The sequence below is a fragment of the Ursus maritimus genome, unplaced genomic scaffold, assembly GCF_017311325.1.
Source record: "Ursus maritimus isolate PB19 unplaced genomic scaffold, ASM1731132v1 scaffold_14, whole genome shotgun sequence".
NCBI lineage: Eukaryota > Metazoa > Chordata > Mammalia > Carnivora > Ursidae > Ursus > Ursus maritimus.
Genome location: NW_024423786.1, coordinates 5,023,435 through 5,045,176, shown reverse-complemented (window position 1 = coordinate 5,045,176; position 21,742 = coordinate 5,023,435). Strand labels below are relative to the sequence as shown.

The 21,742-nt window shown below is 44.6% G+C and overlaps 2 protein-coding genes and 1 long non-coding RNA gene across 6 annotated transcripts in view; 1 reads left to right on the top strand and 2 right to left on the bottom strand.

Moving 5' to 3' along the window:
- NR2C2 (nuclear receptor subfamily 2 group C member 2) overlaps positions 1-3,925 on the bottom strand; it is a 102,535-nt gene extending 98,610 nt beyond the window's left edge. For both annotated transcript variants that reach the window (XM_040628413.1, XM_040628414.1), the window contains exon 1: positions 3,761-3,925. The gene's annotated coding sequence lies outside the window, so the exon portion shown is untranslated. The remainder of the gene's footprint in view (positions 1-3,760) is intronic.
- LOC103669522 lies at positions 3,525-7,461 on the top strand. Of its 2 annotated transcripts, XR_005834518.1 has the most exons (3): positions 3,525-3,653; positions 4,485-5,339; positions 6,642-7,461. It is a non-coding gene; the product is annotated as an uncharacterized LOC103669522 (long non-coding RNA). The 2 variants fall into 2 exon arrangements; XR_005834517.1 differs by lacking the exon at positions 3,525-3,653 and having other exon boundaries at positions 4,180-5,339.
- Positions 7,462-14,733: 7,272 nt separating this feature from the next.
- Positions 14,734-21,742, bottom strand: part of FGD5 (FYVE, RhoGEF and PH domain containing 5) — a 120,266-nt gene continuing 113,257 nt past the window's right edge. For both annotated transcript variants that reach the window (XM_040628411.1, XM_040628410.1), the window contains 3 exons: positions 21,269-21,397; positions 16,459-16,613; positions 14,734-16,091 (listed from right to left, as the gene is read on the bottom strand). In XM_040628411.1, the coding sequence (XP_040484345.1) occupies positions 16,055-16,091; positions 16,459-16,613; positions 21,269-21,397 (321 nt within the window). In that variant the 3' untranslated portion in view covers positions 14,734-16,054. The remainder of the gene's footprint in view (positions 16,092-16,458; positions 16,614-21,268; positions 21,398-21,742) is intronic.

The window sequence follows — 21,742 nt, the reverse complement described above, 5'->3', positions numbered from 1 at the left end:
TTTCTATAAAGGCATGTTCCAAAAAAACTTCAAAATCACCATAAATACAACTGTTGAAGGCAATAAATAATTTAATGATCTAAAACAACATATAGCTTTTTCATTAAACTATCAGTTCTTTGCTTACCCTAAGTAATTAGTTCAAGGAATCAAAAGTATTGAACTGAATAAGTGATACCAAAAAATCCTTGAACAGGACAGAAAAGAAACATCCAAAAATAAAGAATTAAATAAAAATGTTACCAAATGTCCTATTTACCAGACTTTCCAGTAGAAGGTTGACATGTACTTCGCAAAAATATGCTTTTAAACTCAGTAAAGCAATTAAAAAGGTGATTTTCAGTAACTCCACTGCATGAATCAAATTATTGTTGGAAAGATAAATATTTGAAATTAATGGTTACAGAGACTTTCAACTCCCAACTTCCTGCAAACCCACCAAAGTCTTCTTTTCTGTTCTTTGATCCTCTGTGATAGAGAAACAAAGACCATCATTTTTAATTTCAAGAAAATCACACAGATGCTTTGTTTCTTCACTTAAAATAAATGACGTGATTATACTTGGGCTATTTATTAATGAGCTCCATGTGAACTAAATTCAACTTATAATTCAATCAATTATTAAAGTATCTATTTCTTGTCTTAACAAAACCACAAATCAACATGTAAGTGGGTAAAGAGAGATTAATCTGGGTTCTTCTATTCATATGTATGCCTCCAGGCAGAGCCATATCTGTGAGGGACCAATTCCTAAATTCAACCAAATCTTGGAAAAGACATTTTATTGCAGGCACGGTTATCTGAATGGCCAAGGAAGCCCGCATAAAACGGCACCATTAAAGAGTATCAACGTAGTGATCAGTGATATCCTAAATTATCAACAATTAATTCACTTAACAAATAGTACCAGACACTCTAAGTACTGGAAATATAATGGTGAGTGAAATGATGCCTGCTCTCACAAAGCTTACAATAATGATAAGGGGAACAGATATCAATCATATAATGGAGTGTAATTAAAAAGTGAAATAAAGCTTACAAGGAAAAAGAACACAACATAAAGTAAAAGAATCTGATCTGGACAAACAATGGGCATCGAAGAGGGCTTCCCTGAGGAAGTGATGCTTGAGCTGAGAGCTGCAGGACTGGAGTATGTGGGGAGTTCTGTGGGGGAAAGGGCAGGCATATGAGGACTTCAGGCCAAGGAAAGAGCATGTGAAAGCGCCTGGGGTAAAGGTAAGCCGCACCCTCAAGGAAGTCAAAGGCAGGCCACCGTGTTTAGAGCACAGGGAAGTAGGGGTACAGGGATAAGAAAATGGTAAGTTTTACAAAAGTCTTAAAATAGGAAGCAGGCAAATGGCCTCTACTATAACATGGGCTCTAGTGGGGCTTGAACAAAATAATGCCTGTAAAAGAATTTTGTAAATTGTAAAGCACCCTTACTTTCATTAGTATTATTTATTTCCACTACTTTGTTTTCTAAATAAACTTTTGGCCTGGATGCCAAGTGACAAGCCAAAAGCAGAAGAGCTAAAACTAGAACGCCAGTGTTCTAATCCAGTCTTTTGCCCCTATACCACACTGCCTAAAAATTTCACCGTATATATCACTTAACTAGTCCAATGTCTTTACCAGACAGCTAGTGCTTCATAATGACAACTCCAATTATGAGTACGTGTAAGGCAACTTTCTAAGCTCCTTATTTACATTAACTCATTTAATCCTCAATTCTAGAAAAAAAGGTTCTCTTATTGTCCAGATGAAAACACTGAGGCTCAAAAAAGTTAAGAAAATTATTCAAAGTCACACAGCTGGTAAATGTTGACATTGTTAACCACAACACCATTTAGCTTCTGCTCAAAACATTTTGTGTGTGTGTATATACATATGAGGGGGTGGAGAACAGAATTCACCTGTATAAAACCACATTCACATAATTGAGGACACCGATCAGTGTCTTAGTCACCTAGTGCCTGGGGTATTAGTGGGGCTTGGCAAATACTTTATGAACTGAAGGCGGATATAAGGGACTAACAAAAGACTTGAATCTAGAAGTAAAGTGATTTCTGAGGCTTTCCCCCTCAGTCACGTATCCATCAGCAATTCATCTGATAGCTGTATTTTCCTTGTCTCTCTACTTTCTTATCATTAAATTGAAGATTTATTCTCTGCTACCTTTGTCACCTTCACAGACTTTAGCCTGGAGGTAGAGTGGGATTATGGGAAAAGAACAATGAACTAGTTCCAACCACTCTCCAGCCACAACTGGCCTGTTCTCAATCACTCCAGACACTCTCCCTCCTAGGCCTTTACACTTGCTGTTCTCTCTCCAGAACACTATTCCTTCCTTGGGTTCGTTCCTCCGTTCAAACATCACCACCACATGGAGACCTTCCCCGAACATCCAATCTAAATTAGTCTCCTCAGGCCTTCTTTCATGAAACTGACCACTCTTTAATCATCTCTTTAATATCTATTCACCCCAACTCCCAATTCTAGGAGAGCAGAGGCTTTGTCTAGGTGGTTCTCTCGATGTATCCCCGTTACCCCCAACTAGGCAAATATGTATTTAATCAACGAACGGGAATTACCTCAGATTTACCTCTGTTTTGTCAAGCCTTCAATACCCTTAAGCTTTCCACTCCTGGTGGCTCTACACCCCATTTTCAACAAGAACACCATTTCTACATTACTTCGAGGTTCACAGAGTAGCCTGGACTCCATTTTCTGAGCAGAGCCCCTAAAACGATCTTGAGAAAGGAGGTCCGGCCTGGCAAGAACCACCACTCTCCCCATTTTACAGTCCAGGAAATTGAGCCTCGGAAGGGATTCGCCCGCAGCCATGCCGAAAACGGGCAGGAGCCCCAAAGGATGTCCAGGTTCCGAAAAGCCCTTCCCACGAGCAGGCGCCGTGGATTCAAGATGCTTCATCACCTTTATTACTATTGTTCTACCGTACTCATTCTGGACGCGTTCCAGGACAAGGGAAACCGCTCGGCCCCTCGCCGCGTCCCGGCGAGCCCCAGACTCTTAACCCCGGCCGCGCCCCCACGCGCCCCGCCCCCGGCCCCGCCCCCACCGCCCCGGCCTCACGCCGCGCCGCGGCCTCTGCTCCCGCCCCGCCAGGGCTCCCGCGCCCCGCGGGAACCGCCCCCTCCCGCCCAAGCCAATCAACAGAGCCTCGGGGGGCGGAGCCAGAGGGCCCAGTCCTCCTATCTGGGCACCAATTGGTCGGGTCGCCGTCGCTCACGAAGTCGCGCCCCGCACCCGCCTCCCTCCTTTTCCTCCACCCTCCCTTCAGAAAAAACGGCGGTTGGGCCGCGACTGTCTCCAACGGCGGGCGGGAAGCGGAGGGGCGAGGAGCCGGGGAACTAGGGAAGGAGGGACTGCAGGGAGGAGGAGGATGAAAGGGAGGAGGAGGGAAGCCCGGCCCAGCCGGAGCCATCTCCATCGAGAACAAAATGGCGGCGCTGGCGGAGGGCCAACTGTGAGGCGGGGCCGCGGCCATTCCCCCTCCGCCCCCACCCTCGCGCCGGCCGGGCCGGTCAGGGGGAGCCCGCTCGCTTCGCCCGGCCGCGGGCGGGGAGGGGAGGGGAGCGGCCCGGCCCACTATGCAAAGCGTCCGGCGCCGCCGCCGCCGCCCCGTGGCAAAGGTAAAAGGGTCGGGTTCAGCCGCCGTCGCGGCGGCTCCATGTCCGCGCGCCAGGCCCGCCCCCTCCGCCGCCGGCCCGAGCCCGCCCCGGCCCCTTTTCAATTTTACCTCAGGATTTGGCGCCAAAGCGGCCTCGAAGCAGGTCCCGTGTCTGCGGCGGGCGGCCCCCGACGCGGAGGGCAGGGCGCGGGGAGGCCGGGCTCCCGGCGTTGGCGGATGGCGGGAGCCCCGGGGCCGCGGGCTCGCGGGGCAGCAGGCGAGAGACAAGACGCCGAGGTGGGAGCGGGGGCGACGGGGGCGGGCCCGGGGGCGCCGCCGGGGTCGCGGGGAAGGGGGGGTTTGTTATTGTTTTTGTCAGTGAAAGGTCAGAGTTCGTGACCCCGGTGCCGCCGCCGCCGCCGCCCGCGCGCTGGTAGGAGGAGGGCGAATGTTCTTCTTCCTCTTCCCAGCGCCAGCCTCGCCGCGGCCGCGGGGGGCGGGCGAGCACGCGATTGGCTGAGGCGCGCGCGCGCACCGGAACGCCGCGGCCGGCGCTGGTCCATCCGGCCCCTCGGCGGCTCGCGGGCCCGGCGGCGAGCGGGCGGGAGCTGGTGTCTTCGCTGCAGGCCGGGGAGCCTCCGCCCCGGACTGGGCTGGCACAGCCGCTAGGCGAAAATGAAATTTCAATGGCGCGGACGCCTCTGTTTTTAGGGCAGAGGGCCGGTTGGTCGTCTTAAAAACCTGGGAACGCGGGGCACCGTTATTCGGGTGCAAGCCCGCGCCTCCTGGGGGACGGGGAGCTCCTCGAGGCTAGGTAGTTACTGTATTTTCCCTGTGATATTCTCCATTCCAGCCTCCCGCTGAGCGGAAGCCTCTGTGTTTGTTGATTGAAGAAGCAGTCTCACAGCAGAGAACCTGTAGGTTAAGTGGGTGGTTTATTGGTGGGTATTGAATTGTTTGTGCCCTACTCTTTACGGATGGTTTTTATTTAGGTGTTAAAGGTCGCCAGCTTCTGGCAGTATTAGGTGAAGTATTGAAATCGTCCAGAACCTGTTATTTATGGTCTTTTAGTGAACACGTGATCCAAATCTTAAGTCCTTTCCTCTCTCCCAGCTATTTGGAACTGGCGAACAGTGTGATACGTGTGTGTAACACAACTGCAAAATTGCTTAAATATATAAAGAAAATTGCTTCTCTTGGTCTTAGGAATTTTGAGTTGTAGGTTTTCTTTAGATATTTTTCTCTTTTTAAGTCGTGGTTTTGACTTGCTTTGGGAGGTGTGGACCACTTATTTATCCTAGATGCCCTGAAATGTTTTGGCTAGACTCTTCCTTGATCATCATGCTTTGTAGGATGAAGATTCTTTGCTAATTGATTTTTTTCTTGCATTTTTCTTGTTTGTTATGAATAAATACTGATCCCAAGATGGATGGGTTAACATTTTTTCTTAAACAATTGTGCTTTGATCAGGCTAACCCCAACTTCGAGTATTTTGTCTTGTATCTTACAGTATTTCTATATGATAGGAAATGCTTTAAACACACCATTTTTTTTTTCTTTTCCCATGTTCTCAACTCGAGAAGAAGTAAGTGGGGAAAAGAATTAAATTTGTAATGTCTTGGTGAATCACACAGATCCTGAAGCTGGAAGGGGCCCCAAGAAATGATATGGTCCAGTCCTCTTCTGCCAGGAAGATCTTACAGGAGAGGTGGGTGAGAATCAGAAAGGTCAAGTGATGTGCCTATGGTTACACAGTGTTTTCGTGGTAAATCCTTGTAAACATGGACAATTTTACAGTTGTGCTCTTTTTTCAAAAATTAGTTTTTTAACGTTAAATAGTGCTTCCAGATATAGTGTAAAAATGTATACATCAGTGAGTTTTGGGTTTTTCTTTTTTGTAAACACATTATGATTGCACTAATTTTGAGGCAAATACTAAACAACCATTAATGTTTCTCTGATGTATCAGTTTGGCCTGTTGGTAATAGCATTCAGTAGTTGTTCACTTAAAGGTTAGTTGTTCGATATTAAAAGTAGTGCAGAGAGGTACCTGGGTGGCTCAGTTGTTTAAGCCTCTACCTTCAGCTCAAGGGGTCCTGGGAATCCCTGCTCAGCGGGGAGTCTGCTTCTTCCTCTCCCTCTGCCCTCCCCCTCTTGTGTTCTCTCATGCTCTCTCTCAAATAAATAAAATCTTAAAAAAAAAAAAAAAGTAAGGTGGAAAGGGTTCATAATCTTGAGCAGTTTTTTTTCCCTTGAAAACAGAACACATACAGAGACAGATTGCAAACCATATCAGCAGGTAACAGGCCTCTGCAAGCTGAGATCAGTGCTGCCATAGTGCCATTTTTTTTTTTTTTTTGCTCTGCTGTGTTTTTGCTAGAAGTCTTTTTAAAAAAAATTATTTATTTATCTATTTGTTTTAGAGAGTGCACATGCGAGGTGGGGGGTGCAGAGAGAGAGAGAGAATCTTAAGCAGGCTCCACTCTTCAGCGTGGAGCCCATCTCGGAGCTCAGTCCCACGACCCTGAGGTCATGACCTGAACCGAAATCAAGAGTCAGATGCTTAATGGACTGAGCTACCCAAGTTCCCCTCGCTAGAAGTCTTTTTAGTGAGAGTGTTTTAGTGGCTTTAATCACAAAAAATAATTCAAGTTGTATTATACTAGCTATACTTTTTTTTTTTTTTGGACTGTTAATAAGTATCCACATTTGTATCAACAGTGCTTTTAACGTTGTTTTATCTGCCTTTAAATAAAGGGTTCTTGACTGGGGGGTATAGTAAAGAACTACCAGGCCCCAGTGGTTGTGAAGCAGTAAGCTTTGGGTGGGGCCTGGCATCCGCACTTCTGAGCATCACAGAGAATTTTGATGTACACTACCGCCTGAACCACTGATCTAATTCCAGAAATGCATGGCAAAAGACAAACAAGACAAAACATTTTGTTTTGCTTTTTGAAATGCAGTTGTTGTTTTTCCAAACTGACCATTACTGAAGATTATTCATTCACAGGGACGGGGACTTGAGAGGAGTGACAATGATCTACCTGGCGGTACCCAGCTGTTGTGTGTGCATGTTCTTGGCACCTAGCCAGACTGCGAGTTCTGTGTCAAAATGTGCCTTATCCCTCTCTATCTCAGCCCTTACCACGGTACCTAGTAAAGGTGGGTATTTACTGAATCAGTGCTTTCCCCAGCAACAGTATATGGTGAATAATATTCACATTATCCCACTTTTAAGATGAATGCAGTGAAAACAAAGTTTGATGACTTCCTTGAGCTGGGATGTGAGCATGGGGCTGTTCACTCCTTGCACTGTGCTCTGTGGCTGAGACCTAGGTGTTCCTTTCTCTTCCCTCTCTGTTCTCTGGGCAGGTTGTTTTTTTTCATAACACTTAACTAGTCTGCTCATTCAGTCATTGAGTAACTTGTCTGTGAGCTCCTTGAGAGCAGGAAAAATATCATGTAGTTTCATCTGGTACATGGCACAGAGTAAACATGTTATTTGCCATCCAGGGTTATTTAAATAATGTCAATGAAAACCAAATTTTGGTTAAGTAATAGTTGTAGATGTGCTAAAATTTTGAAGTTACTATTATTAAGCAAAGTTTTTTTTTTTTAAACTTATAAAGATATTGCTTCTGTGGTAGCAGAAATGATGGTTTTCCTTATTTTTGTTGACTAGGAAGGCTTAATAATTACCTTCATAAGTATTTATGTATATCTTTGTATCTTTTCTGTAATAGTTTATGCTTTATTGCTATGTAATTTATGAAACTTCTGTATCATTTATATAATTATGACATGTTTATAAAATAAACTGTTAAACCTCATATAATTCTTTTCAGCCTTAATTTTTAAGAATGTGGAATCTAAACAGATGTAATCAGTGAGTACCAGATTGCATGTTCTTATACTCACATTATCCTGTTTAATCTTCATAATAACTTTGTGAAGTGGATGGTATTATCTTGTTTTTATAGCTGAAGAGACTGAGGCCTTAAACAGGGGAGCATGACTTCTCCAAAGTCACATGGCTGGCAGGTGGTGGAACATTTATTCATAGTTATTTCTGCTTATTTCTCCTCTTGAGGACTTTGAAAAGAAAACCCTCTTCCCACCTCTATGGGGTCACAGTAGAAGGCTACTTGGAGAAGTCTCAGATTCTGTGTACTTGGCCCTTGCTTTTCCCAGGAAGAGAAAAGAGACAGAGCCTGTAGCCTGTGGTAGACTGGTTGGAATAGAACGCAGGGACACTGAGAGAGAGAGTTTCTAAGTCCCCTCGAGAATGGCTTTCTCTGGGAGTTTCTGACCTGAGGCTTCCTGGGCCTTGAAAAGGTATTATTTCAAAGTTGTATTTGGCTCAAGTATCTTGGAATACGTGGAAAATTAGATTATCTTCTCAGAAAAATGTACCTGCCCTTGGTCCCTTGTTTTAGAATGCAGGTTGCCTAATTAGGAACTCTGTCTTGAGGTTGGGAGTCCACTAGCCCAGCGCCACCACAGTAATCACTCGGGCCTGCTGGCCTTTTACTCGCGAAGTCTAAATAGTGGCACTCCTTGAGTTTCTTAAAGAAGAGATTATTTCAGCCCCACAGCCTATTCACTACAAGCCAGGAAATGCACCTCAAAGCCAAAAGTCTCTTGGAAAAGCCTTTCCCTCCTGTGCTTTGCTTTGGGTCCTGTGCTTCACCTTGGGGAGAGCTAGGATGCTGCCCTGAGGCTTCTGGCCTTGGGGAGGCTTCTGGATATGTTGTCAGGACTGGGTCTACCCAACAAATCCTCTTGGTTCTGCCCTCACGTTTGGCCCCTCCTCCACTGTTCTCTAGTTTAGGTCTTCTCTCTGTCCTTCCAGCATGGTTCCTAACCTTTCAAACCAGTCTCTACCAGCTGCCCCCTCCCCACCCACCATCCTCCCCTTCTCCCTCCCACTGCCTCATTGTTCTGAAACAGCCATTTTTAGCTGTCTTCTGTTAATAAAATTCTTTAATGGCTCTGCATTGCTTAGGGCTGAAGTGAAAACTCAGATGCCTGAAGGGGGGAGAGTAGGGGTTGGGTCTGGCAAGTATTCTAAAGGAGGTCAGTAAGTTGAGATAAACACTATTAGTATGTTAAATGGTGATAGAGACACCTGGAGAGCTCACTAGACTTATAAGGGGCAGCCCCTCATCAGCATCTGGAATGCAGCCAGAAATCCAGATTTGTAAATGAAATCTCTTGACTTTGAAATGTTGGCAGTTTACAAGTGGTTTTTTTTAAAACTATGCAGGCCATCTCTTAAACACGTTCTGGGTCTCAGAACTAGTTTGGGACCTTTGACCAATCAGATAAAATCTAAACTGAGCCAGGGCCACTGAAAGTCCTTCACAGTGGGTCTTTTCAGCCCCTTCCAGATTAGAGCATCATTCAATGGTAGTAGTAAAATAAAAACACTTGAACTCTGAATTTTGATTCCTCCTATTGAACATACATTTTAATCTGTCTTGGAAAGGGAACTTGGCAGGCAGGAGATAGGAGCCCATGTCTGCAAGTTGTATGCGGGGGGGGGGGGCGCGCACATGTGCACGCCTTGGAGGTAGAAGCATGTTCCTCTTGTAGTTCTCATTTTTCCAGAGCATAAATTTACTGTCTCCTGCCAGGATGGGGAAGGACAGTCAATTGTGCCTATAAAGTGGCATCAAGGGATCTGAGGGTCTCATAACTACTTACAGCGACTCTCAGCTGATCCTCTTATTAGTCCTATTCTAGCCTTCCCAGACACCTGTACCTCCAAATCTCCAAGCCTCTTGAGAGCAAGGGCTGGTCCTTGTGTCTCACTGGAGTCCCTGCCAGTAGGCACTGTGGTATTAGTTTTCTGTGCTAAGTCAGCTGCCACTGTCCATGTGTGTATTCTCCAAAAATGAGTTGACCATTTTGATACCCTGTGCCTTTTCTTGCATTTTCTTTGTCCTTTAGGTTATATCTTTTTATTCATTTACTGTCCTTTTAGGTTTTGGAAAGGAGCCAAGAAATGCATGTTTCCTGGTTATCACTGCGAAACTAATCACATCCAAACTCAGCAGCTTAAAAAACACTTTTTAAAATTACCATCTTGCAGTTCTAGGGGGCTCAGATAGGAGGCTCTCTCTGGAGGTCTCTTGTGGTTTCTGTTAGAAAGTGGCCAGAGCTAGAGTCTTCCTTGTCTGTCTAGTGACTGATGCTGTTTGGCAGTGTGAATCCTGACATGTGACCTCTCCATGTGGCCTGGGCTTCCTCACAGCATGCTGGACACATTCCAGGAGGACGCAAGAGAACAAAGTGGCATTTTACATAAGCCGCTTCCTCTGCTACTGCTTGAGCCATCACACAGATCTGTCCAGGTTCGAGGGGAAGGGGATGCGTCCTCCACTGCTTGATGGACAGAGTATCCAAGTAAAACTGTCAGGAGGGTGTACAGGAGGGCGTCTATTGTGGCAGCCATCTCTGACAGAGTAGACTCCATCTCACGTGTGTTCAATTTGTCTTCTTTAAATGGAAGATCCGAGTGGTCTTTCTAAAACATGTTTTGTTCCCTATTTTAAAGCATCTATAGGACCCCCCCCCCAATCTCGTTGCCCCACATCCCCTAGAAACTATAGGATAAGGGCAGTGGCCCTGAATGACCTGGCCACAAACAGCCCTTCTTATCTCATCTGTTTTTGTGACTTCTTCCCTCCACTCTGGTAATTCTGAACTCCCCATTTCCTGAATATGCCACATGGTATCCTACTCTTTCTCACACCTTACTACTCCTGCTCTCTTCCTCCAGGGGCCTCTCCAACCCCTTTTCTGTGTAAGGCAAGCCCTCAGATGTCAAGTCACACCCTGACCCAGTGATTTCCTAATCTGCCTCAGGCACAATCCATTCACTGTTATCCATTTTCCCACAGCCCTTGCTCAACGTCTACCACAGTGTACCTGACTTCTCCGGGGGTGAGCTCCTGGAAGTAAATAACCATGTCTCTAGTGCTCAGTACTGTGCCAAGTCTGCTGTCACTGTTAAAATAGCACCTGAGTGTTGCAGTGTTCCCAGCCCCTTAGCGTTCTCCTAGACTTACGTGCACAACATTCAGCCCTCGCTCTCCCTCTTCTTCCAGCAGTCAACCGAAAATTTCTAGCACCAGGAAACACAACTCTGATCGTATTAACCTTTCTTTCCAGCTAATTAATCCTGGAAGGAAATAACATGTATTCTTGAGGCTCCAGGTTTGTTGAACAAATTTGATTTGTTCATAGATGTTTCAGTTATGACTTAGGTAATCATTTCTCTGTATTAGGAAAGTCAGTATCAGTCAACTGTGTATCAGAGTTTCAATCAGCAGAGTGAGTCAGTTTCCAGAATAACTGACAATTAATCCTCTTCCAACTGAGGATGGTGGCGGTGGCAGGGTACAGAGTAAACCCTGGATGTCTCAGCATGTTCCAGATTTGCCATTAATGGATTGTGGGGCTTTAGAGGAGATCCAACTCGTGAGTCTGTTGGCTCTGAGGTCAGTTGAGGCCCCACCACCTATGGGGGGTGGGGGGAGTGTGGAAGGAAGAACGTAGAAGCACTCTTCCAAGTAGTAAACTGAGGGGTTCATGAAGGCCGCTGAACCTCAAAGCTCAAAACTCTTGACCGAAGCCCTGAACTAAACACCTAAATTATGTAGACAAGAAACTTTGAATGTTTAATGCATGTTGTTAAATTATTTAAAGTTTTGAGATATGGTATTTAGCAAATGTATTTATTGTGACCCCCACCCACCCGCCAAAAAGAGAGCTTGTCAAGGAACACTATGTTGTACCCTCTATTAGAAGTTTCATCCCTATAGCTTTCCTAAACAAAGAAGAAAAAGACTGTTCCCTTAAAAATTTTCACAAAGAAGGCTGAATAATGTCAAGGGACATATCTGGAAAAAGGAAAGCTTTCTAAGAAATGTTATTTAAAAGGCCATTTTTGGGGCGCCTGGGTGGCTCGGTTGGTTGAGTGTCCGACTCTTGATTTTAGGTTATGGTCTCAGGGTCATAGGATGACCACTGAGTTAGGCTCCATGCTCAGCAGGGATTCTGCCTGGAAGTCTCTCTCCCTCCCCCTCTGCCCCTCCTCCCGCTCAGGCACATGCTCCAATAAACCTAAAAAAATTAAGTAAATAAAAGGCCATTTTCTTCCCATCGTTTTGTAAGGAGGATGTTTCTGATCCTATATAGTAAGGGATGGACTCATAGGATAAGACAGATATCTTCATAATTGTAAAAATGGAAAATCTTTGTTGAGGAGGTGAAAGGTTGAGATTTAAGAGAAATTAGTTAAATTGCTACAGTGAAAACTAATGGTCATTTTCCACCCTGCCCCATAAAATAAGATTCAGGGTCACACTGTATGGTATTATAGCTGTATTTTAAAAAGAGCTGTCTAATTTTATGCCTATAATAACTTCCATAATTATACATGTTGGAATAATCAAGTCTCATGCTTTGGGGTATAGCCAATTATTGTAGTGATCAAGAGGTAATTTATTTTCTCATGTACATTGCTCACAGCGGGGCAGCTCCATTACACATTCATGAATTCAAGAGAATGAGGCCTGTTGTCATTCTGTTCTGTCAACGCAGGATGCCCTTTCCTGTACAGCATCACCAGATTTATCTGTGCAAGGAAGACACTGAGGCCACCTAGGGAAATTCCTCCATGGCCCTGCATAGCCCTTGCATTATGCTAATCCAAACCATAGTCTTCTTTCCAAAAGATGTGGTCCGAAGAGTGGTCTTAGTGGGTGGATCCTCAGCAGCTGTCCTCCCCTCAGCCCCCAGCTGACAGGTCTGTCCCTGTAAGTAGCTTAAGAAAGGGCAGGCATAAGTAAGTGTGGACCTGGAGCACCATGGAAGGCCTGCTGGGTGCTTCTAAGAAAAAGCTAACACAGGAAGATGAGTTGCCCTTCCCTGATGCCTGGGAACAGGGAAACTTATAGCCCAGCCACCTTGGCAGTCACTCATCAATCTCTGGAGAACCAGCCCTGGAATCAAGCTGACACTGGACAACAGATTAAAGAAGCCCGAAGAGCTTGGTTCTTCGGGATTCTGTTGAAGTCTGAAACTGCCCTGCTTTTGGACCTCCTCTTCTAAAGCTAATTTCCTGTTTAAACCAATTTAATGTTTCCTCTTACTTGCTGTTGAAAACAGACTTCTTAGCATGGACACCTCTGTCCTTTCAACTGACCATTCATGTGTGGAAGCCCCAAAACTCACGATTATAGAAGCCACAAAACACGGTGGAATCAATTAACAGAATATTCTAGCATGTTGTTGACTCTGCCTTGTAGCAGATCTTGGACTCTGGTTTAGTCCCCATTTAGGGCTTCAGTGTTCCGCGATGACATTTATACTGTCAAACAAAAGGCTGGGCTGATGAAGAAAAGACTCTGACCTCATTACCCTTCAGTGCTGGTTAGCAGGGCTGTCAGTGTCCTGGGCACTGGCCCGCATGGCATATGCCCAGGGATCTGCCCTCAGTCCACACCCACACATGGGACCAGGCTGCATCCAAGGGAGAATGTGTGGTCAGCTTGTCTGACCACAACAACTCAAAGCCTACTTTTGATATGTGCAAAAATTATTACCAGGAGCCAGGAACTCAACCAATGTCCCTGGACAACTTGTTTCTAGTGTGCTTTGTATTAGTAATCATGAACAGAATTCTTCCTACTTACTAAGACCAATCCAGGCTGGAAATACATTGTCTGCAGGTCAGGTGTGAAGCCACTAAGAAGTGCTTGCTTTCCGTGCAACTCCAGTTTCTTAAAATTTTACTGATTCTGAGAAACAGGCAGAGGCCAACCCTGCAAAGGTCTGTGTTTTCTTGACCCATATGTGAAGAGCTCAAGGAGAGGTCATTTAAACCAAAGGTGGGGGGAGACCTGAAGACCAAAGGAGCTCAGCCTGCCCCTGCCAGGCCCTCTTCAGGCCTAGTTTCTTTCTTGCCACTTCCATGGATAAGAAGGAAGTTCTTTTTTGCATATTGTCTTCGTCTTGTATTGTCACAGAGCAGGGCTCGTTATTTATTTTCACTTTGTACAATGCATGCCCTTCCCCATGGGGTTATGGTTTCCAGTCCCCTTTCTTGAATGTTTGGTTTGTGCTTTACCCCTGAACACTTTGGGAAGCTGGAATGTCTCCATGTGACTGGTGAAAACACCAAGGCTTGGAGCTACTGAAGTGAGTGACTTTGCCCAGGGCCTGCGTGCTCTCATTTCTGGGCTACAATTTGGCACAGAACTGCTTTCTCCCTAGAAACACAGCCTTTGCTGAAGGCACACAGCAGAGGGGCTGCTCTGTGCCCAGGGAGCAGGTAGGCAAAGCAGATACCAGAGGGTCTCGGGGAACATGGTCGTGGCATCAAAGCTGGCCATTTCTCCAGCCCCTGGGTGCAGCGGAAAGGGGCACCCTTAGGCCAGGTGGGTGGCTTCACCTGAGTTATTCCAAGCAGGCCCCATGAACCTGTAAAATGGGCTGGATGAAGAGAAGGTCAGGGAAAGAACAGCAAGTGAAATCGGCTAGTAGAAACTGGCTGAAATTGAAGAACTGTGGGAAGGACAGGTAAGAATAAGTTACAGGTAAGCTGATGGGTCCCTGTCCAGTCACACAGGAACTGTGGAGTTCTTAGTGGCCTCTGCCACTTCCTTTTATAAAACCGATCTAGTAGGTTTTATCTATAACCCAGGTGGTTTTTATTAGGGTAACTACTCACTGAGAAATAAAAGCCCCATTACCTCTTCTTTTCAGAGCATCAGAAATAGGATGTCATATGGTACAAGAGGCCTTCAGATGACTTCCAGATGCGTAATTCTATCTGGATCCTAGAAACAATGGCCAGTGGCACAGAGCAGATTGGGGAAAATCCCACCACCTGGTGCCAAAGTCTTGCGGTGCATTTGGAAGGCTCAGAGGCTCTAGAAGGCTCACTTAAGTATGTCTGATGGTAAAAGTGGTTGCATTGGAATTGATCCCTCAAAAATCACTATAAAGATCTGTCTGATCACTTAGTTTGAATCATTAATTAAATGTTTAATGCAAACATTTTAAAAGAAATTGCAAACTAGAAAAAAAAATTCCCCTGAAAATATTTAATGTAAATAACTCCTTGAGATGGTGCTTTTTACAAAAGGTTTGTCAGCAAATGCTGATTTGTTTAGGGGACAGGACATCAGGAAATGATACGATTGTTTTCTATTTCAATGACAGTAACAAGGAATCCCACCTGCCCCACCCGCACTCTGCTTTATATAGAAATCTGTCCCGCATGGTGAGCAGCGGCCATCAGCAGGTGGCTGAGCCCCCAGTGCCCAGAGAGTATCTTCAAGCCACTACTTCTGTGCTCCCTCGCTGTGTCCAGAGCCACTGGCCAAGACCACTAATTCACTTCCGACTGTATCTTTTCTCTCCTTGTATCTCTTTCAAGGCTTTGGTAGTACAGCCGAAGGATAACCACGTTGAAAACAAGCACCGGTTCTTTGACACAGAACACTGTCAGCTCATGCTGGGGAAACACAGGAAGGCACACAATAAATTAAAGCAGGCCCTATCTCTTCAGAGGGTTGGCGGTGACCTCCAGGGTGGGGGCTGGGTCTGCCAGCAGCCGAGCTTCCAGCACTGGTGTGTGAGGACCACCCTGGGAAGGAAGGCGTCCTTCCTTAGTTAAGTCATGTCAGTATACAGGTTTCATCATCGAGTGGAGGAAAACTTCCTTGCCTTCTTTATCCAGTGCAGTGCGGCCTCCGCAGTCAGGAGGACCCTCCCCTCCGAGCGCCACTCACTTGCCCACTCGGCAAGGCCTAGCCATGTTTGCACAAATCAATTGTACGTACACCCTTGTTGAGAACTGGCGGCAAATTAGTCCACAGGACTCCGTCTGCTCCTTACTTCAGTAAATCACTTGGAAAACATAAAACTGGAGGTTGTAGCTCAGTAAAACAATAAAGTGCTTTCGATGAGGGTAGCTGTTATTTACCAGTTGTTTCTTGTTTCACCTGAGGCACCGACATCAATGCTATGAAAGGTGATAATGTTTACCACTAGTAAAAATTGTAAAAGCTTGTTTCCACTAAAAAGCCTGCATTTCTAAAATGTACTTTTTTTCTATTGTTTCCATGTCTTCACGTTACTAAACGTGATCTCACTACTGGGTAAGGAAATAGTTTATGCTGGGGTAGGGTGGGGTCGGGTGGGTGGAAGACACAAGAACAGAAAAGGAGCGGTTCATAAATATTCCTTAAGGGTTCCACTTGTGATGATGAGAGAGGGGGTTATAGCAAAAAAGATGAGGCCCCATGCTGAATCCAGATGTGAGTCCCGATGAGTGGAGACACAGTGGCTTCTGGAAGGGTCCACATTCAACCTAAGACTATTCTGAGTCCACATGCTTGATAACTGCTATAACACACTTGCATCTTCCATGGCCTCGATCCACCTGTACAACAGAGGAGAAGGGACACGCAGGTGTCACAGCTCTGGGACTCTGGTCAGAGAACCTAGAAGTGACCAGAAGCCTGACATCGGGGACCATGTCATTTTCATATTTATTTCCCTAGCATTTAGCAAAAGGTCTGGCACACGGTGCAAAGGTTTTCTGAATGAAAGCATGCCTGTATGAATGAATCATGATAATCTTTAAAAAATCTTACAGCCAGGAACAGGTAGTCCCACTGTTCTACTGTGGCCCAAAGGGATATGATGGCACAGGATGGCTGGAGCAGAGAGAAGCCAAAGCCCTGGGTAGCAACTTGTTTCCTTCTAGAGGGAGAGGCAAGGAGATACAGGCCTAGTTATTTGGGTACCTTTGAGCTGAATTGGTATCCTCTGCTTTGAAGGTATAAAATAGGGTTTTCTTGTGGTAGAGGTGAAAAATAGGTCCTATTTCACTGCTGCCCTCTTCCTTCTCTGGGGCAATGGTGAAACCGAGCAGGGGCATGCTCTCCATGGCCACTGTGTCCTGCAGAGGGCAAAGGGGAAAATGATATTAAACATGGCACTACACACAGTCAACTGCTCAGCATTTACTATTCCCTCAGATTTAAGATGCATGACGAGCCCTTCTGTGTGAGGCGGGCTTTGGCAAAAATGGAGTAACCACACACATACTCTTCGCCCTCTCTTCCCACCTGGACCAGTCATGAGGAGAGAAAGAAACTTAACATCTTGTCACAGCCTATTAGGGTCTAGGCATTTTCATCTTTATATTATCTTGTTGAATCTTCACAACAATCATAGAAGGTGTCACTCCTATTCTAAGAAGACACTGAAGCTCAGAGAAAGTAAATAACTCCCTAAGATCGCACAGTTTAGTAGGGGGCAGAACCAGAATTTGGACTCATGACCACCTTCTAACACTGCATTCTTTCTGCTGACTTGATTAGTTAGAGACTCTGTTTTCCAGAGTTACTCAGATAATATACCCTATATTTAGTCCCCCACACCCTCATCCACAACATCTCAATATGGAGCACTTAGGGTGTCTGTGCTATAAAGTTGCTAATAATGTGAGGAGACATACACAGAGAACATAAATGGATCTTAAAATCACAGTATTTAGTGGAAACAGATTTCTGTATATAAAGATATATTTACACATACATATTTATGTGAAAATACATGCTTATTAAAATACAACTTTATGAAACCACACATGCACAAAGAGATATAATTAGTTAGTAATTAGTTAAGATATAATTAGTTAAGAAGGCTGTGGGAGGAGAAGGAGGAGGAGTTGAGGTTGTATATAACATGCAATCAATTTTCAAAGACTGCTGGATCAGGAAAAGCATCTGACAAAACTCAGTATGGATTCATGATTAAAAAAAAAACCCGCAGCAAACTAGAAGGGAACTTCCTTACTCTGAGGGCATCTATAAAATACCTACAGCTAACATCCTACTTAATAGTGAAATACTGAATGCTTTTCCTTTAAGATTGGGAACAAGGCAAGAGGCTGCTTGAGTTAAACTCAAAATTGTCCTAGTCATTGCATTAAGGCAAGAAGAAGAAAAAGTTCAGAAAAAGAAGAAGTTAAACTATCTGTGCTTGCAAAGGACTTTTTTGATTATAAAACAATTACTAGAACCAATAATCAATTTAGCAAGATTATGGGATAATAAATTTTTTAATATCTTTACAGCAAACAACCAGAAAATAAACCCCATTCAAAATAGTATGCAAAAAATAGAACAGGAATAAAGTTAACAGAAATGCAAGAACAGAAGTATGAGGCCTCTCTCCTAAAACTATAAAACATTAAAAGAAAAACTAAAGAACTAAATAAATGAAGATTTATGCCATATTCATAGATTTGAAGATTCAATATTGTTAAGATGCAATGCTCCCCGAATTCATTCAACAATCCCTGTTATAATCTCAGGCTTTTGGGTAGAAATTGACAAGTTTATATGGAAACACAAAAGACCTAGAATACCCCAAACGATCTTTAAAAAGAACAAAGTTGGAGGGGCACCTGGGTGGTTCAGTCGATTAAGCATCAGACTGGTGGCTTTGGCTCAGGTTATGATCTCATGGGTCATGGGATTGAGCCCTGTGTCAGTGGAAAGTCTGCTTGAGATTCTCTCCCTCTGACCCTCCCGCCACTCCTGCGTGCACACGCTCTCAAAGAAAAAAAGAAAGAGAAAGAAAGAAAGAAAGAAAGAAAGAAAGAAAGAAAGAAAGAAAGAAAGAACGATGTTGGAGGCTTACACAATCTGACTTCAAGATTTATTATAGAGTTCTAGTGATTAAGGCAGTAAGGTAGTGGCATAAGAATTGGTGAATATATCAGTGAAACAGAACACTCAGAGATAGCCCCAAATGTATTTAGTCATTTGATATTTAACAAAGGCACCAAAATAATCCTATAGGGAAAGGAAAGTCTTTTTTTTTTTAAACAAGTGGTGGTGGAATTACTGGATATCCATAAGGAAAAAAGTGAACCCCAACCTGTCTCACACCATACCCAAAATTAATTTCAGACAGATGTGAATATAAAAGCTAAAACATTCAAGTTTTCAGAAGCAAATACAGGGAACAACTTTGTGACTTGCAGTAGACAAGTTTCTTATGATATGAAAATCAACAGCCATAAAGGAAAACACTAATAAATAAGGTTTCATTTAGGTTAAAAACTTCTGTTCACCATAAGAACAGAACAAATTCATTTATTAAGAAAATGCACAGGCAAGCCACAGACAGGGAGAGAATATTCACAAACATTTATCTGACAACAGACTGGTATCCAAGATATGTAAAGAATTCCTGTAACTCAATAATAAGACAACTTACTTAAAAAATGTGCAAGAGATCTGAACAGACACTTCTCAAAGGGAAATACAGAAATAGCCAATAAGCACATCAAAAACATCATTAGTTAGAGACTCTGTAACTCATTAGTTACTAGGGAAATCTAAATTAAAACCACACTGAGCTACTAGTAAATTAATGACTGACAATACCAAATGTTAACTAAGATGGGGAGCAACCATAACTCTCACACTTACATACACAGTGGAGGGGAGAATAAAATGGTAGACCACTTTGCAAACAGTCTGTAATTTCTGATAAACCAAACATATACCTTCCTATGATCTAGAAATTCCAATCCTAGGTGTCTACCCAAGTGAAATAAAAACCTATTTTCATGAAAAAACCCACATACAAAAGGTTAAAGGGGCTTTATTCATAATCACCAAAAATCAGAAACAACCCAAATGTCCTGCAACTGATGAATGGGATAAACACAGGCTGGTATGTTCACAACATGGAATACTACTCAGTCATGAAATGTAATGACCTACTGCCGTATTCAAAAACATGGATGACTCAAACACCTCATGCTGAGTGGAAGAAGTCACATTTATCCGTGATTCTATTTACATGAAGATTCTAGAAGAGGTAAAACAAAACAAAACAAGGTAAAACTAATCCATGGTAGAAAAAATTCAGAACAGTGTGCTGCCTCCGGGGATAGAAATGAGGTGAACAACTGGGGTTCATGGTAGTACACAGTGAAAACTGGCTATCCATTTTATCAAATCTTTTTTCTTTGATGGAATTGGAAAGCTTAGTCCTATCACTGGCATGGTCTTACTAAGAAATTGTACTAGTTCTTTATGGAAAAAAACTACTTTGGAAGCATACTTAAAATCCACCTTTTAAAATCAACTTAGGGTGTCGCTTCCAATGACAACCGTTGCTCAGGACCTAGAGAATGGACACTGCACTGAGGATGGGTTTTCCACTCTCAGACAGGATTTACCTCTTTGGTGGTTATTTAACTATCACCAGCCTTCGTTCACCTGTCTAAGCCAGAATTTCTTCCCAAAGACTGGTCCATGAAATGGGATAGTTCCATGAGATACTCCATGAGGAAGGGCCTGTGGTCAGGCCAGCTTGGCCAATCTCCTCAGATTTCCAGAGATCCTCAACACACCTGGGTACATTACAGAGTCTGAGAAGTACTCCCACTAACTGCCTACTCATGGTCCCCTCAGAACCCAGTGTTCACAGAACCCCTGTGAGCATCCCGTATAAGACCTACTTTGGAAGATGTTGCCCTGGGCTGCAGGTGGGCATTACATCACATTTCAGTTTGTTCTGGAAAGATCGAAATTCTCCTCAGGTCCTCTGTGGGCTATGTCAGCGAGGGCTCGGCTCACACAGCACCAGAGTCACTCAGCCCACTGTGGGTCCCCCTGTCTGTGTCCCTGCTGGCCTCTGGGATTCCCTGAGGAAAGGGCAGGCTGCAACCATCACAGCCGCAGGTCTTTTGTAAGAGAAGGTTTATGCCCCAAAAAAGAAAGTGTCTTGCACGTTCGCCAGCATCTGCAGTCAGGGTAGAAGGGCCAGCCCTGCGCTGATGTGAATATCCTCCTGGGGTAAAGCACATGCCCTCTGCATCTGGGCACTTGAATCCCGTTTTCAAGGTGGTTTTAGTCCATGGAAGCCACCAGATGGTGGGGCCTAGGCATGGAAATCTTTCAAACTATCCTCCGGGTTCAGCCTGGGTCAAGACCAGACAGCACCGTGCTAAATAACCACAGCCCACACCTGGCTACTCTGGAAGCAGGCTTGACGTCCAAGGCCCTTCTACATTTTATATGTAAAGGGAGGATGCTCTGTAAAAAGTTATCAACTGCAGTTTTATTTAGTAGAAACATTACCATGAAACAATGTAGTTCCCTGATAAAAGAAATACACAGAGCAAAAAAGTGTGGTAGCTTCCTCCAAGCTGTTGAATTCTGTCCCAAACAACTGAGGTGGAGAGCAAAAAGCAGCCTGCTCTTACGGAGTGCCTGGCTGGTGCTAGACGCTGGGCCTGCAACCTTCAAACACTTGCACAGGTCTGCATGCTGTCCTTCCTTATCTCCACAGAGACATGGTAAATTCTTTCAACTTGGAACCCACACATGGTTGTAAAGTCACAGCAGCATCAGCCCACGGTACTGCTCGACACAGACTTGAGTGACATGGGAACTGGAGCCAGCACCCAGCACACTGCCTCGCAGGTGATGGGGTGTTATGCAGACCCAGATGGACATTCTGAGACATGAGCTTAACCTGAGGGCCTTCCCAGGGGAGAGGAGAGAAAGCACGAACCACCACTACCTCACTGGCCATGTACGTGTAGAGCACTTTGCCTTTGATGACAAACCAGAGCTTCTTCCAGTGTCTCTTCCCTTTCTTGCACCGGCTGAGATAGCCACTGATGGCAGAGCCCTCTCCGGAGGCGGCCACCTGGCAGAAGAGAAGCAGGGCGGTCAGGGCACCAGGTGGTAGGCATGGTTCAGACAGGGCTAAAATGACATTGCGAGCCAGCTGGCAGAATGTTCATACTGCTTTGAAATCTGAAACTTGGATAAGGTCTCAGGATATGTCCAGCACCTCAAAAGCATCAAAACAGTACCAGGGATTAAGACAGGACTTACTGAGTGTACCCAGGAGACACAAGAGTCAAAAACCACCTTTAGGAGTGCTGCCCCGAGTGGTGTTTCACATTCTTGGCTCCCTCTCCCCAACCCCCAAGGCCCCATAATATGAAACTGCAGATATCTGGGGGAAAGGTTCTTCCTTCTAAAATTG